The following is a 16,319-nucleotide window of genomic DNA, read 5'->3' as shown; positions in this document are numbered from 1 at the left end:
ATGGGGAGCTAGTCCAAGGGAGAAGATAGGAAAATCACACATCTGTGGGGCTAAACAGTTGACTTTTTTCTATAAAATCCTGGGTTTGGGCATGGGCGGAGGCCACAATTGTTTTATGCAAATGGAAAATTGTCTATTGACACTGAACTATTTTCTGTCTCCTATTTGAATAATAGTGGGACAGAAATCACCACTGTTTTACAATTTTCCCTATGTGATTGAATTGAGATGCTCATGAGAATCCTCCAAATCACCTCTGCCAGTCACTTGTCCTACAAAACTCACACTGCCAATCAAGAGAGATATGCCCACTAGAAATGTCTTTTGTGTCCCTGAGATCATAAGCAAGACATATGATCTCCACATGGGGCAAAAGTAAGGCAGGATAAATGTTTTCCTTCGTCCAGGCACACCCATGAGTCTTTTCTACCTGTGACCATCTCTGAACCTGTAAGCTCTCCACAGATGTGGCAGAGAAAAATAAGAGTTGGAAATAACAGAGAGGATGCTTTTTCAATACCTGGCCTATTACCTGTTCCAAACAATGCTAAATCGAAACATTCAGGTCAGACTTATCCTCATTATTTCTGTCAAAGTATATCACTTTGGGAAAACCTTTACAATATCTAAATCATCCTTAGGGTCAATACAGAGGAAGAAATTTCAAATCCCAAACCCTGAAATCACTTTGAGTGGGTATATACTTGTGTATTTCTGAGGGCACAGACCATATTGACATGACCAAATAACATGGAACCAAAAAATGGTCAAGACAGTGTTTTGATCCTCCTGAATATCACATTAAAGCAACTCTGTGATCAAGTGTTCAGGCAGAAATCCAATGTTAATATGGGTAGAGGGAGAGGAAAGAGTATTTCATGGAAAAAATGGTTGATCAGGTGGTGTATATAAAGATGGCCATATTCAGGGTTTAGTCTCATTCTTGTGTGATGACCATGTCTGTATTAGAACTGAAATTTCTTTCATTTAAAAGCCAAGCTCACTTATATTTTATCTCTTCCTCCTGACAGATTCCAGCATGAGCATCTCAAGGGGGAAGAGGTAAACAGCAGTCAGTGTATTTGGGCTGTGAATAAGTCTGCATGGAATTTGGCATTGCCATGTTCAGAATTTAGGAAATAAATTTGGGGATAGACCCAAATAGCATTGAGCTGACCCATATATTTGATATATCCATGAAAATCATATTGATTTCAACCCCAGTAATTTGGAACTTGTGGTAATTCAGACAAGACATGGGGGCTAAAGTTTACCTTTGTAAATCATTTATTTTTATACCAAAATGTGAATTAACAGTCATAAATTTATGATACCAATTTATTGCCAAGCTCTTGTATCAGTCTGTCCTCAAAGGATTACTGGGTGAAGAAATGGCCCATGTGACCAATCCTTCTATGGGGGGAGGGGTTTTGCCTTGAAGATCAGTCATGGTCAAAGGAGTTTGACGTAGTGGTAGCCTGTCCTTTAAGTAGAAATGCTTACCTGGGTAGGAAACAGGTTTTCAAACATAAGTGTCTCCAAATATTTTGTTGAAACTGAACTTCTTGTTTTATTTTTAAAGCGCAACCCCTTCAAAGTGTATCAGAGAAAATTGTTTGCCAAAATCCCAAATCCAAATGGAAGCAGAACCTGTCCGAGTGTGGTAAGTTCACTTAACACACACAACATCCTCCAGGGCACCAACACTCACCAATTTCCTTTTTCAAGTTCCTCTTTTCCCTAATTTAGTCATTGTCCATTCTCATAGCAAATTGGATTTTTCAAAGTCGAAAACCTTTTGAAAATAGGGGACTGGGAAAAGAGGACCTTTGAATTAAGAGCATTCTGCTTTGCTGACATCTTAACGAACAATAGGGCCTCTAGTGAGCTCGGAGATAGCAACTGCGTCAAATTGTATGCTATTTTGAATAAAACACTATCAACTTAATGAGGTTTTACTGCACATACTGTTTTGTCATTTGAAAATCTGAAAGCACACACAGAAGTCATCATTAGCCTCACAGATCCTCGTGTGCAATAGCTTTCCCTAAATGTTTTTAAAGGAGGTGTTCTTCTGCCAAGGCCACTTCATACATGCAGTAAAAATCCCATTAAAGTCCAGGGGCCAGACAAACCAGACTTTGAAATGATGTGGTTTCCAATTTAATGATTTCCTTATTTAAAAATAATAGAGCATCCAGTTTGCCAAGGAGTCGCAGGTGCTTTGACTAACACACCAATTTCAACAAGCTTGGGAAGGCAGTAATAAGGAGCAAGCCCCAGGCTTCTGTGACTTTTATGATTGCAAGGGTCCATCTTCTCTATGGCACCACAAATACCAGCTGCTTGGAAGTCCTGTGTACTTCCGGCCCCCTGCCTACCTCCTGCCATTATGCCCACTGCCTTGCCCCCCTCCCCCTGCTGTGCTGGCCCTTCTTAAAGCTCTGTGTGCTCACTCACCCCCATTCATCCCCTTCCCACCCAGAGCTGACAGGTTCACAGGGACCCGGGGGCCCATGAAGCAGGGAAGAACAGAAGTAAACAGAGGGACCAGCAATTAAAGGTATTTTTCTGTCTCCTCCCCCAACTCCAGTCCAATTTAAAGATGAGGGGATATCTACTTCAAATTCAGCAGGTAAGGAAAACTGCCATTTTATCATAGGAGGGGGTAGGTACCTCATTTCTTATCAAAAACACCCACTACAACACATCTTTGGGAGCACATTCAATTCTGTAGATACTGTCCAATTATTTCAGCAAAAAAAGAAAAACACTAGAAAAATTACCTATAAAATTGTAAGGTGCCTGATACTGCCTTATTTTCTACATAATTAGCCAATTAAGCTAGGTAAAGTTACTTCAAAAGATTTTTTCATACTACCTAAAGAGTAACATGTAAGATTAAACTACACTTTCTTTTTAGACTTTGCCAAAATGCTCTTAAAACTATCTGAAATATACCATTTGGAAGAGAAATATTATGCATCATCTGGTCATTTGAATGCTCCAAAATAAAACCCTCAGAGGTCGTTAAGATCAAACAAAGAGAGTACCAATGTCAACTTGTGGACTGTATTTTTTTTTTCTCATAACTGCCCTCTCCCAGATTTTGAGGGGAAAAAAAAATCAAAAGAAGTGTTTTCCTCTCATAATATCTTTTTTATTGTATTCTTCTTTAAGACAAACCCTTGTGCTATCAGGAGAGGCTTCTCTAAGCAAAATGTCTTTTCCCTCTAGAGCAGACAAACGATTAAAGGAACAGGTGGCTGTGAGCCAGTCACCAAGATAAGGAGAGAAAATCTGGTCAGTCATGGCTTTTAACCCTCTCGGTCCTTATCTCTGTCTCTCCTTCTCTATGGGCCAGACAGGTGCTCCTGGCCCCTCTCAAAGCCCTTCCAAGTTGAGGCATGAGGAGACAAAAGCAGTGAGCCACAAACAACAGATCATAGCTTAGAAGTCAAAAAAGGAGAGAGACCCTTGTCATAAATTCTTTGCAGTTACTTACAATCTCTTCCTCTAAGGCAAAGGCCCAACTTGCTTACAGCAGTCTTCTGCTAAAAGCAGCACTGCTGACTGAAGGAAGCTAAAATTCACAACTAAAGTTCATTGCTCTTTGTTAAAAAGTAGAGTAAGAATCCTCAAGGTCAGTGAAGGTTGCCAATAGTTGTCAAGTATTTTCATCACTGCCTCTCAAAGCTCACCTGTCTCAATGTCTACACACCAAGGGGAAAACACAGTAACTTGTACACTCACAAGAGGTTTGCTATGGCCGAGAATTCCTTCCTGGATCTCTCTTGTTCTAAAATACACGCAAAAACAAGATTGGTTTCAGTTTGGTGCTTCAAAGTTGAGTGGATTCCCCACCCCTTCATCTGTGCTACAACTTTGATGTTAAAACTTTTGGTATTTTTGTCCGTTTCAGTGGTGTATTCCGTTCTGTAGTAATTCTTCTAAATGTAAGCTATTACTGTATATAAAATATGTGTTATTGGAGATAAGGTGCTAGATATTAGACTGTACGTGTCTATAGATTGTGTCACCCTCAAAAATGGGTAGTGCGTCCATGTAAAGTTAGTGAATCAAATGCATGCACAATTCTATTTGTGATCCACACCTTGGTCAGTTTCCAAAGTAGAACATAGTATATTTGTGTTTAAAGTTTTCTTTTTAAAGTGTATACTACAGGATGTAGAAGAGGCTCCAAGGTGGAGTGGCAGGAAGTGGTGCCTTTCATTTCTTAAATCCCTGGTACAGTATACGACAGGTGAGGACTGATTCTGGTACAATTGGTCATTATGGCGACTTAATCATCTTGGCTGAAGTTCTCGCTGGCAGTTCAACGACACGCTTGGCACTGGCACGCCTGTTTTCCATTCATTGTATAGAACGCAAAATGAAAAAGACAATCCTTTCATCCTTACAAAGCAAAGACCCCAGGACAGGCTATTGGAATCCTGTTAGCAGGATGGAAAGAATGATGTACTCTCAAGATCCAACCAGTACCTGACTGTGAACTGACAGTTTGCATTGAGCAGATCTATATTGTGACCATCTCTCCCCTCCCAGAGCAGTACCACAAACCAGAAAAAGGCTGCTCTGTTTTTTTTTTTCTTTGATTGATTGCCTGAGAAGAGCTTAGATGGGTAAATAGATAAAGAAGTAGTGGGACTCCTCCGGGAGTCGCAGCTAAGATGTTTGAGAATTACAATCATATAGCAGCAGCATTTGCATCAGACAAGAAAAGAGAACTATGAGATGAGTTCATTATATTTTAAGAATAAAAATAGTAAAACTAAAAGCTATATATATATATTGAATAATTTCTAAAACTGCCTTTTAATACCAAATTTTATGTGCTGTTTTTGAGACTGAAAGCAGGAGGAAAATGCATTCAGTCAATAAACAGTTTTCTTTAGTATTTTGAATTTGAATTTTTCCTTTTCCTTTTCAAAAAGTATTTGCAATTTAAAAGTGCCTTTTCAAAGGATTGCCAAACTACAATCCTGGGGCCAAGTTCCCACTGGCACAGCTTACCTTCAGGTGCACAAAATGGGTGGACTTAATCCTCCTCCCCCCAGCAAGAAGAGAAACCCCTTCACACCCCAATCAAATTCATACATCAATACTGTTACACAGATCAGGAGTCTCAGAGACTCTGCCCAAGGACAAGGTTTCATATATTGGTTGACTTCAATTGGATCCTTTCTAAAATGGTTACAGCGCATGTTCTTGCTGGACAGGAATAATGGACTCCTGCTTGGGGAATGCAGAGAGATTGATGTTTGTGGTTTAACTAAATATTATTAAATAATGTTTGTGTTTCTTAAATAGGTGCTGTTAATCTGTCCTTGGTATATTCTTCTTAAATATGCTAAATAAAGTCTAATTTTAATGTGTATCTGGTTATTGTTCCGAGCTCCATGGGAAAAACATAAAGGAGGGAGACACATAACCAGTTCTCCATCCCTTCTCTTTTGGTTGAACAGAGGAGACAGGGGAGAAACTAATCAGAGTACATGGTAGAATGAAATATGTGGGCTCCAATATTTTTGCATTGTTTTTCCAATATAAGGAATATGCAGTGGGAGGGGGAGTGGTCTTCAGGGGCTTGCTGGAAGAGGGGAATCTGCTTAGCCCTCCCAAAGTGAGAGTGGTCAGATTTCAAAAATAAACTTATGGTCACCAAATGGGAAAGGTGGGAGGAGGGATTAATTAGGAGTTTGCGATTAACAAATACACACTACTACATATAAAATACATAACCAACAAGGACCTGCTGTATAGCACAGAAAACTCTACTCAATGCTCTGTTCTAACATATATGGGAAAAGAATCTAAAAGAGTGGATATATGTGTACGCATACCTGATTCACTTTCTGGTACACCTGAAACTAACACAACATTGTAAATCAACTATTCTCTCATATAGGGACTTCCTCGGTGGTCCAGTGGTTACGACTCTACCCTCCCAAATGCAGGGGGCCCAACTTCGATCTCTCATCAGGGAACTAGATTTCATATGCTGCAACTAAGACCTGGCTGTTTGTTGTTTAGTCGCTCAGTCATGTCCAGCTCTTTTGTGACCCCATGGACTGTAGCCCACCAGGCTCCTCTGTTCATGGAATTTCCGAGCCAAGAATACTGGAGTTGCTATTTCCTCCAACAGGTGATCTTCCCGACCCAGGAACTGAACCCACGTCTCCTGCATTGGCAGGCTGACTCTTTACCACTAAGCCACCTGGGAAGCCCCAAGACCCAGTTCAGCCGAATAAAATAAATATTTTTAAAAAACTATAATCTCATATAAAATTTTTTAAAAATGGCAAACTGAGGGTGGGTGGTCAGAGTGGAAAAATGGGGCCAGATGGCTTGTGGGGCTCCCGAATGCCAGCCTTATTCCAAAGGCCATGAAGTTGCAGGGTAGGGGTGAATAGGCTTTAAGAAACAGTACTGCCCAGCACCTGGATCACCCCCACTGGGCTCCTGGCCCTGCTGTCCTGCTACTCATGAGCAGGACACCTCCCTTGGCACAATTAAGCCACACACAGACCATTCTCACCACCACCACCACCCCCCCCACACACACACAATCTAGCTCTAACTCACCAGGGTTTATGTAACAAGAGGCAGGACCGTGTTCCCTCAAGCCCCAGTTTAAGAAAATGGGTCTGCCTCTAACACCAACCATGACATGAAAACACGGGGCACAGATGAGACAAACAAATATGTCTAAAACTTAAAGAGTCTACTAGTTCCTCTCAAGTCCAGGTGCTTGACCTACTGGTAGCCCTTCTTCTCCAAATCTTATCAGTGGTGGTATAAGGAGCTGCTCCTTGTACCTCTGAAGCAGCCCTACAGAGGTTCAGGGAGCTATCCATGCCCATTTCAATCAAAAGAAAGTGCCCTCCCTTCTCCATTTTCACTCCAAAATTAAATTGAATACTTACCTACACGCTGTATTTCAAGATGTTAAAAGATGGCTGCCTTATTCACACAGTCAGTCACCTTTAACCTTGATCTGTGAATGCCCACCAGGCAGTGACCCTCTCCTGCTATAGAAATACTTTTATTAATACCTTCTAACAAGCTACCAGTGCAAGCAAGTGAGCTCAGATAAAACTATCAGGCAGCAAACCTGGTAGGAGCTGAGTCCCCTGAAGCTGGAACAATGCTTAGTGCAGAGTATTTACAGGAGAAGGGGCCTGGTTCCAAGGCATCTCCTCATAACAGCTCTTCCTCTCAGGCAGGGTTTAGGGGTCAGCTTTCGATTATGAGACTGAATGCAAGAGGTAAGAGGATCTGAAAATCCCACTGTCAAGAGACAACTTTGACCGTCTGTAGGCACTCCTCCCCTCAGTCTGCTCCAGGCCCCAGTCACAACCCTGCTCCTTCCAATATAGAAGAAGGCCTACTACAGGCGACCAAATGAGTTTCTTCTTCCCCAATGCAACTAGTCAGCTCTTCCTCCCTCTCCTACTCTCTTTCAGAATGCAATTCTCTGACCTTGTCCCTCTTCATTCCAGACTCTCCTTCAAGAGCCACACCACCTCTTTGATCCCTGCACACATCAACATGTATTCCTCAGCTTGAGGGCGACTTTGAGAACATTCATGAATTGAAGGGTATGTATAGATGGTTTTTAAATGTTTACCTCAATAAGACAAATATTTATCAATAATATTTATCACAAAACAATGTATGAATTTCATGCCATCTCCCCTGAAACTGCAAGCTCAAAGAATATTTGCAATACAAATTCCCAATATTTAGGGAGTTGTGACACCTGACTATTGTCTAATAGGAGCAAATAAATCCAAGAGAACTGACTTCAAAGATTTGTTATCTACACACAACTAAGTCAAGCTTACACACTCTCAGCACATTCTCCAAGGGCAGCAAGCAAAAACAACAGGCAACTAAATAACCACGAATGTACAGATTTAATTGAGTAATAAGACAATAGTATCTGGTATTTCATAAACTCTGTATGCTAAACCAATGGATATTTTTAAGTGATCACCCAGATACAAAGGTGTAATATTGTTTGTACAATCAACTTAAGTTGGAAAATGTCACATTTTACCTAACATTTATTTGACAATAGTTCTGATGTTCTGAACAGATGAGGAAGAAAAAGAAGGGGAAAAAACCTTCTCAACTGAAAAGCCAATGTACTTAAATTAAGAAAAAGTACCTCCCTTGCTCTGATTGTTTTAAATTAAATACCCTTTTATGGTATCATTTCAGGAAAATAGTACTTAGAATAAACCTACTTGCCACCTTGATTTTTCTCCCATACAATCGCATTTTGTATTACACAAACTGAGGCCAGACAGTGAGATTTTTTAATTGATATATATTTAAAAGCATGCAACTGGAAGCATATGTATCTCTGTAGATGTTCATATAAGATACAGATACATATTCAAAGGCAAGGGTGATGTGCCTTGAAACCTTTGGCGGGATTCTTTAATCCACTTTCACCACGCTGTAGATTTTAGAAATAAAAATAAAACAGGAAAAAAATCCAACAGTTCCTGAAACAAAATGAGAAAGATCTTTGTTAACCAGACATTATAGAAAATCAAAATAGCTTTCTCAAAAATGCAAAGCATGTCAGTTTGGAGATGGAGTACTGATTCTCTGCATCTCAAGACCTGTACTTTATCCAATAAAAATCACCAGGCTCTCTTGCTGAGCAAAGAGGATCAGCAGCAGGGCTGGAGGCAGTCACCTGCAAAGGGGTGTGAGAATCCATTTGATTGAACACTGCAGGTCTCTAACCAAAGCAAAAAACAAGTAGCTTAAGTTCTCTATTTCAAAATGGATACAAAAAGGTCCAAGGCTACTTTTCTAACACAATAAACTTTGTATAACTTGCTTCAACTTGGAAAATGTAAATAACCATTATCATTATGCATAGCAAAATCAGGAATAATCTTGGGACTTCCTTCGTGGTCCAGTGGCTAAGACTCCGCTTCCCACTGTAGGGGGCCCGGGTTCGATCTCTAGTCAGGGAACTAGATTACACATGCCGCAAGAGTTCACGTGTGGCAACTAAAGATCCTGTGTACCACAACCAAGACCTGGCGCAGCCAAATAAATAATTTTTTTAAAAGCAGGAGTAATCTATTTACTTATATAATCAGAGCATATATTAGTTTTCTAAATGAAAGTTTTATATTATTAAGCTTGAGAAACATCCCATCTCTGGGGATTTATCCTAAAAAAATGATCCTATAGAGAAAAGAATGTCATGCAAAAAATGTTCATAATACTGATTTATAATATTGCAAAACTACAAACAAACCAAATGCCCCCAAATGATGGACTAAGATGAAATAAGAGAGGCAGCAGAAATGTCAAATAGAGACTTCCCTGGTGGTCCAGTGGCTGGGACTCTGAGCGCCCCATGCAGGGGGCCACGGTTTGATCCCTGGTCAGGGAACTAGATCCCACGTGCTGCAACTAAGAGTTTGTATACAGCAATTTAAAAAAAAAAAAAAAAGATTCCATGTGCCACAACTAAGACCAGCGCAGCCAAATTAGTTGATTAGTTTAATTTTTTTATTTAAAAATGACAAATATAAAGATATATAAAGCAGCATGGGCCTATCTTTTTTAATAACATTTATTTATTTTACTTTTGGCTACATTAGGTCTTCGTTGCTTTGCTTAGGCTGTCACTAATCTTCATTGCGATGTGCGGGTTTCTCACTGCAGTGGCTTCTCTTATTGTGGAGCACAGGCTCGAGGGCTTGTGGGCTCAGGAGTTGTGGCTCACAGGCTTTAGAGCACTGGCTCAGGAGTTGTGGCACGGGGGCTTAGTTCATCAGAGGCATGTGGAATCGTCCTCAGTCAGGGATCAAATTCGTGTCCCCTGCACTGGAAGGTGGACTCTTATCCACTGTGCCACCAGGGAAGTCCTGGGGCAATCTTTATGATATGGTATTAGGTGAAAAAAGCCAGGTCTTAAACAACTTCCAGGTTATCACACCTATGAGAACATTACATAAGCTTTAAACGCGTAGACTAGAGCACAGCATAAATGAAAGAAGATACTTTCCTATTTTAGAGTGACATGATTATGGACAAATTTTTCTTTAACATAGAATTCCATTGATGTTCATACTATAAAAATAAATTTTCAAATGACCTTAATGTTCAATGACTTAATTGAAGAAAATTCTAATAAGATTTTGATCTAATAAGATCAAATCCCATAGTCTAAGTGGGGCACCATAAGACAAGTCAACCATCTAGGAAAATATCTTAACAGCAAGATCACAGAAAGCTTTAGGCAGGATTTGTTACATTTTTCTATGCCAATTTCTAAATTTAGAATAACTTTCCATCCTATATACCATCATGCCACTTCCCTCCCACTCTTTACAGCTCCTTGTCAGTTAATAGGGTATCAAACCAGTCAATCCTAAAGGAAATCAGTCCTGAATATTCATTGGAAGGACTGATGCTGAAGCTCCAACACTTTGGCCACCTGATGAGAAGAGTCGACTCATTGGAAAAGACCCTGATGCTGGGAAAGATTGAAGGCAGGAGGAGAGGGCGCAACAGAGGATGAGATGGTTGGATGGCATCACCAACTTAATGGACATGAATCTGAGCAAACTCCAGGAGATAGCGAAGGACAGGGAAGCCTGGCATGCTGCAGTCCATGGGGTTGCAAAGAGTCGGACATGACTGAGCAACTGAACACACACATGGTATAGTGATAAGATTATGGGCTCTAGAGGGACACAAATGTCCTCTGTTGGTTATTTGTTGATCTTAGGCAAGTGAGAGTCTTGCCAACCCTCAGTTTTCTAAGCTGAAAAATGGGGATGATAATACCTTTTCCTACTTTTGTCTCCCTTTTCTGAATCCAACAACTTCAAAGGTTCATGAGATAACATATGTCTCTGAATCTAAAACACTCCTGATTTCCATTTGCTGCATATTAGTCCCATAAATTATGAAAATGTCTATGAATTCTCAACTTTTTGATGCTCTACTTAAAATACCAAAATGTGTCCTACCCAAAACACAAAAATTCATCAGCCCTCACACTGTTCTGAGAGCTGACTGAGCTAAAGAATCTGGACTTTAGAGTCACGCAGACATTTAGCTGGGTGATGTAGAACAAGCTACCTTTCTCCTTTGTTCCTCATAACTGAAAAGGAATCATACTCCCACCCACCCAACAGGCTTGACCTGAGGCAAAAAGGACAAAATACATTGGAGTGTCTGTCAAAATAGGCACTCAAGAAATGATGTTCTGATCAATCACTGATGTTCTGATCTGGGGTTGAAAAGTATGTTCACTTGGGATTTATTCGACTTAACTCCTCAATATCAACTGTAGCCTGGAATCACCTGGGAAGATTTAACAAATACTATTGTCTGGGTCACACCCTCAGCTATGCTACTTAACTGGTTGAGATGCAGCCTGAATGTCAAGATTTTTTAAATCTCCCCAGGTCCTGCTACTATGAAACCAGGGTTCAGAACCTCTGGGCTAGCCTATCTGTCTTCCTTCCTTCAATGTTTCCTTCCTTCCTTTCTTTCTTTTTCTTCCTTCCTTCTTTGTAAACAAACATTAAATATTAAGAAAGGTGTGGAAATTTCTAAGGGCCATTGAACCACACAAGTTAAAAGCAATGTAAAAGAGCAGGCTTCCCAGGTGGCTCAGTGGTAAAGAATCTGCCTGCCAATACAGGAGATGCAAGAGACACGGATTCAATCCCCGGGTCGGGAAGATCCCCTGGAGGAGGAAATGACAACCCACTCCAGTATTCTTGCCTGGAGAATCCTATGGACAGAGGACCCTGGCAGGCTACAGTCCATGGAATTGCAAAGAGTCAGATACAACTGAGTGACTCAATAACAACAACAAAGGATCTGGAGAAATTTTAAAAAATTTTCTACAACTCAATTGCTGGTACTAAGACTTAAGGATAGAAAAAGGGAGATGGGACAAAAAGGGAGAAGTATTATATCTTTGATGTCTTTGCCTACATTTGTCCCAGGACAGAGAAAGTACTAAACCAGTACTAGAAATGTCCTAGTTTCTTTCTAAACTTCATAACCTTTTCTCATTAGGTCAGGAGACACATTACAAAAAGACAAACCAACTACCGGATCTTGAATGAGGCAGTCCAAGACAAGCAGAGAAGCTCATTTTCCCCCATCCTTTCCCTAAATGCAATTCTACAATGAGAAAAACAAAATTCACAGCCTGATCTAGGACTGGCATCCAATACACATTTCCTCCAGGGCCTTCCCAAAGTCTTCATGTACACTTGAAAAAGAAGAAGAAACTAGCTAAATAAAACATTCTGAAAGTCTATCACATTCTATTCAATATAAACAAACCTTTAAAGAGGCTTTCCACAGCTACTGCAGGGACTAAATTCCAATATATATTAATTTGAGAATTGGCACCTGTGACTAAGACATGCAGAAAAGATTTTCCTAACATTGGAATAGAGCCATTGCACAGAAGAATAAAGAGAAAGCTTGTTTGGAGCAAAGGTCTTAGGGACCTTGACTCTCTTCAGCCATATTTGATTCAGTTTTCAGTAAACACTTTCTCTGGGCCTGGCACTTGCCAGGTAATGTAAAGGATAGAAAAAGTGGCTCAGGGACTTCCCTGGCAGTCCAGTGGTTAAGACTTCTCACTTCCACTGCAGGGGGTGCAGGTTTGATCCCAAGAGGGGGAACTCAGATCCTGCGTGCTGTGAGGTGTGGTCAAAATGTAAAAAAGTAGCGGGGGGACCTCTGGTGGGGAACAATGTCAGGGGCTAATCAACATATTGCTGCTTATATAGAGGTCACAGTCAGAGACTTGGAAAGGACCCTTGACTCCAGTCTTTCTCACTTTCATATTTTATCAGTCACCAAGACCTTCCAATTCCAACTTGGAATTTTTTTTGAAGTGCAAATATTTTATTTTACATTCTTACTTAAATACTTCTTTTCACCTGCCTTCATGGCCCAGTGGGCAGTGGATCACTCTCATAAATTCTTCTTTTCTTCAACTGAATACTTACCGTGATACAGAATACAACCACTTTTCCCCTCTCAATTGGTAACCTGTGACATTTTTTGTTTCTGTGTTTACTGCAGAAACTCTTAATAGAGACAATTTAATATAATTTATAAACATATTTTATACTCACATTTGCATAATTGTATAACTTATAAAAATAAAAATCAGAGATGGTAAATGTAGTTTTCACTGATTCCTTGATTAATTTATGCTTACTTTCCAAGCTCAATGCTCTATCAATAATAAAATAATGCTTCCTATGATCTTTTCTCTAAAAACTTTATTATCACTTCTAGAACATGATTGGTGTTGCTTTTTTATGGGAATCTTCTGAATCCATCCCCTCCCTCCACCTGTCCATCTCCATAGCCATTGGGTCTTAAGTCATACTCACTAAATCTCTCATCTACAAAACTATCTCTCTTGGCTTGTCTTTATGGCCAGTCTCCCTCTCAAATCAATTCTCCACTCTGTCAGAGTGATTGTGATATTTCCAAAACACAAATTTGATTGCCCAGCCCCTACTTATAAACTTTAAATAGCTTCCCATAGCAAAGGTACTTAAACCCTGGAGAGTATCACAAACTTGTTAAGCAATTAAAAATACAGATAAGCAAGGATTCTGATTCAGAAGCTTTGGGATAGGCCCTGGGCATCAGATTTATTGGTTTTAGTTGGTTTAGTTTAGCCAGAGATATGAACAAATACCTTCATGACCAAGACAATGACGATGATGATTATAATAATGACAATAGCTGTTATTTATTAAATGCTTGGGTTTCCCTGGTGGCTCAGTGGTAAAGAATGCCTGCAGTGCAGGAGACGAGGGTTTGATCCATGGGTCAGGAAGATCTCCTGGAGAAGGGAATGGCTACCCACTCCAGTATTCTTGCCTGGAGAATTCCACAGACAGAGGAGCCTGGCGGGCTACAGTCCATGGGGCCTCAAAGAGTCGGACACGACTTAGCAACTGAGCACAGGGAAAAGGAATACGTCCCTTCCTTTGAAATTTTTAGCATGATGCTTGAAACTAGAAGAATACTAGCTACCACAGGGCCCAGAGTTAGAATAGGTCTGTAACTACCTGTACTGGGAAAAAATGTTAAGACCTTGAGGTTTTCAATATTCTTGAAAATAGAGAACACTGTGTCCTGTTCATTCCAATAGTATCCGGCATTTTGGTCCATAAATATAAGCCGAAATAAAAATGAGCTGGGATTGAAGAGGTAATAGAATTATCCCAAAGATTATACTGGCCTTGACTCCCTGTATTCTAGAATAATGTGGAAAAATTGGAAGGATGTGCCTTTATTTTTTTAAGAAGGGCTGGAAGGGTTGAAAGAGCATGAAAAAGACTTGGAATGGGCTGTTATCATTATCTGTCCCTGAGGGTGATGTTTTATGGCTTTAGGTACATGTGCCTGTCTTCATTCTCCCAATTACAGGAAGTCCACCAGATCTAACAGAAGGCCACAGAGGAGATTTCACAGGCATCATTTGGTGGTTTGTTTGGCCCTAGCTTAAAGAAAGTACCTCTTTCTTAAGGAGGATGTGGAGAGTTGTGTTTAAGAGAATAAACAGTGGAGTCAGACCAACCAGGATTTGAATGAATCATAGCTCCCAGATTAAGCTAGCTAAGTGACCCTGAACAAGTCACTTAATCTCTCTGGACCTCAGTTCCTCATCCATGCAATAGGAGTAATATGAGTTACACCTCATAATAGTTAGACAATTAGGTGAAAATTGAGATAAATGTATGTTAATAGTTGACACATAATTGACTCAATAAGAAATAAATAGTATTATATCTTATGTTTTCATATTTGCTGTAAGCACCTTGCCAAGCCCATAAAAAGTTTAATAAATATTTGTTGGCTGCTTAACAATTAGCATTAATACATCTTTATTCCTTTCTGATCTTTTGTCCTTTAGAATTTAAATTTTTAATAAGACAGAGACAATTTGGTATAACAAAGCACAAAAAGACCACTATAGCTAATATTTGTATATTAAGATAATTAGACTTTTCCTTCAGTATAGTTTATTTCATCATGCACTATGTGAGAACATTTTTCACTTCAATTTAGTGACAAAAATATTATACAGTAGACACTCTCAAAATATACTGAACTTTATTTGCTCCTTTTAATTAATAAAAATATATTTAAAGCATAGACACTTAGTGAGAAAGTCAACAGAAAAGCACTCTGAACTTGGCTGATACTTCTGGGTCTTAGAAACTCTTTGCATCACACTGGCTTCAATCACTGCACAGTGACTGTTGATTCAGCATCTCTAATTCTAAACATGTTCTCTTGAGATGAACAAAACTATATTTGGAAAATAGCATTAACTCCCAAGTAAAAGTGAGGTTCAAAAATAGTATTTCTTACAGTACTATTAACATTTTGGGCCAGATAATTCTTTGTTATACATCCTAGGATGTTTAGCACTATCCTTGGCCTCTACCCACTAGATGTCATTAGCATCCTCCCATCCCAGTCGTGACAATCAAAACTGTCTCCAGATATTGCTAAATGTCCTATAAGGGGATAAATTTGTCCCTGGTTGAAAACCACTGCTCAAGAAAAATAGACTGTGGCTAAATGCAAACATTTATATAAAATGTTTAATTTACTACCCAATGATAATGCCAACCAGGATTTATATTAAACCATCATAATAGAACATAGCAGTTAAACTTTAGGAGAACGAATCTTAAGCATTAGATCTGAATTGGTTATTCTGATCTTATATCTATTATATCAAACTAGAGATACATTATTTCAATTAATTTTAAGACTTTAACTCATTTGTTGATATCAAAAAGAGAACTTGATGCAAATTAAAAAAATTCACTATCCTCCAATCAAGATCAAGTATCCACATATGTGCCAACCATCAATCTCCATTAGAGATCTGAGTAAAGCGATCAAATTAGAAGATATCACAGCCTACTTGGTCATGCATAGAGTTCGTTTCTTTAATAGCTGGTTTCTTAACAGCTGGTTAAACTAGTTATACTGAAACTAGTTAGGATTTGGGACAAGTCACCCAACTTGAACTGAAGTTTATCTTTGTCTCTACAATGTAACATTTCCCTCCTGGTACCCTTTGGTGACATTATTGGTATAGTGTGGCTTATCCTTCTGCCTGTTCTTTGAATTCTATTTCAAAATGTTATTTACACATCTGTTTGTGTGCTATGTACTGAAAATTGAGTAGAGGAACACCAGCCACAATGCACATCATTTCCTTTGCCTCAAAAACT

General features: G+C 39.4%; 1 protein-coding gene across 5 annotated transcripts in view; it reads right to left on the bottom strand.

Moving 5' to 3' along the window:
- Window positions 1–8,023: 8,023 nt before the first annotated feature.
- The window catches only part of LOC129640288 (transmembrane 9 superfamily member 2-like), an 89,134-nt gene continuing 80,838 nt past the window's right edge, over window positions 8,024–16,319 (bottom strand). For 2 of the 5 annotated variants that reach the window (XM_055565506.1, XM_055565507.1), the window contains one exon: window positions 8,031–8,537. In XM_055565506.1, the coding sequence (XP_055421481.1) occupies window positions 8,470–8,537 (68 nt within the window). In that variant the 3' untranslated portion in view covers window positions 8,031–8,469. Of the gene's footprint in view, window positions 8,538–16,319 lie in introns of all 5 variants that reach the window. The other 3 variants (XM_055565509.1, XM_055565510.1, XM_055565508.1) reach the window with 3 other exon arrangements.

Source organism: Bubalus kerabau, chromosome X (assembly GCF_029407905.1).
Source record: "Bubalus kerabau isolate K-KA32 ecotype Philippines breed swamp buffalo chromosome X, PCC_UOA_SB_1v2, whole genome shotgun sequence".
NCBI classification, from domain to species: domain Eukaryota; kingdom Metazoa; phylum Chordata; class Mammalia; order Artiodactyla; family Bovidae; genus Bubalus; species Bubalus kerabau.
The sequence above is the reverse complement of the archived record's forward strand: the minus strand, read 5'-3'. Positions and strand labels throughout refer to the sequence as shown.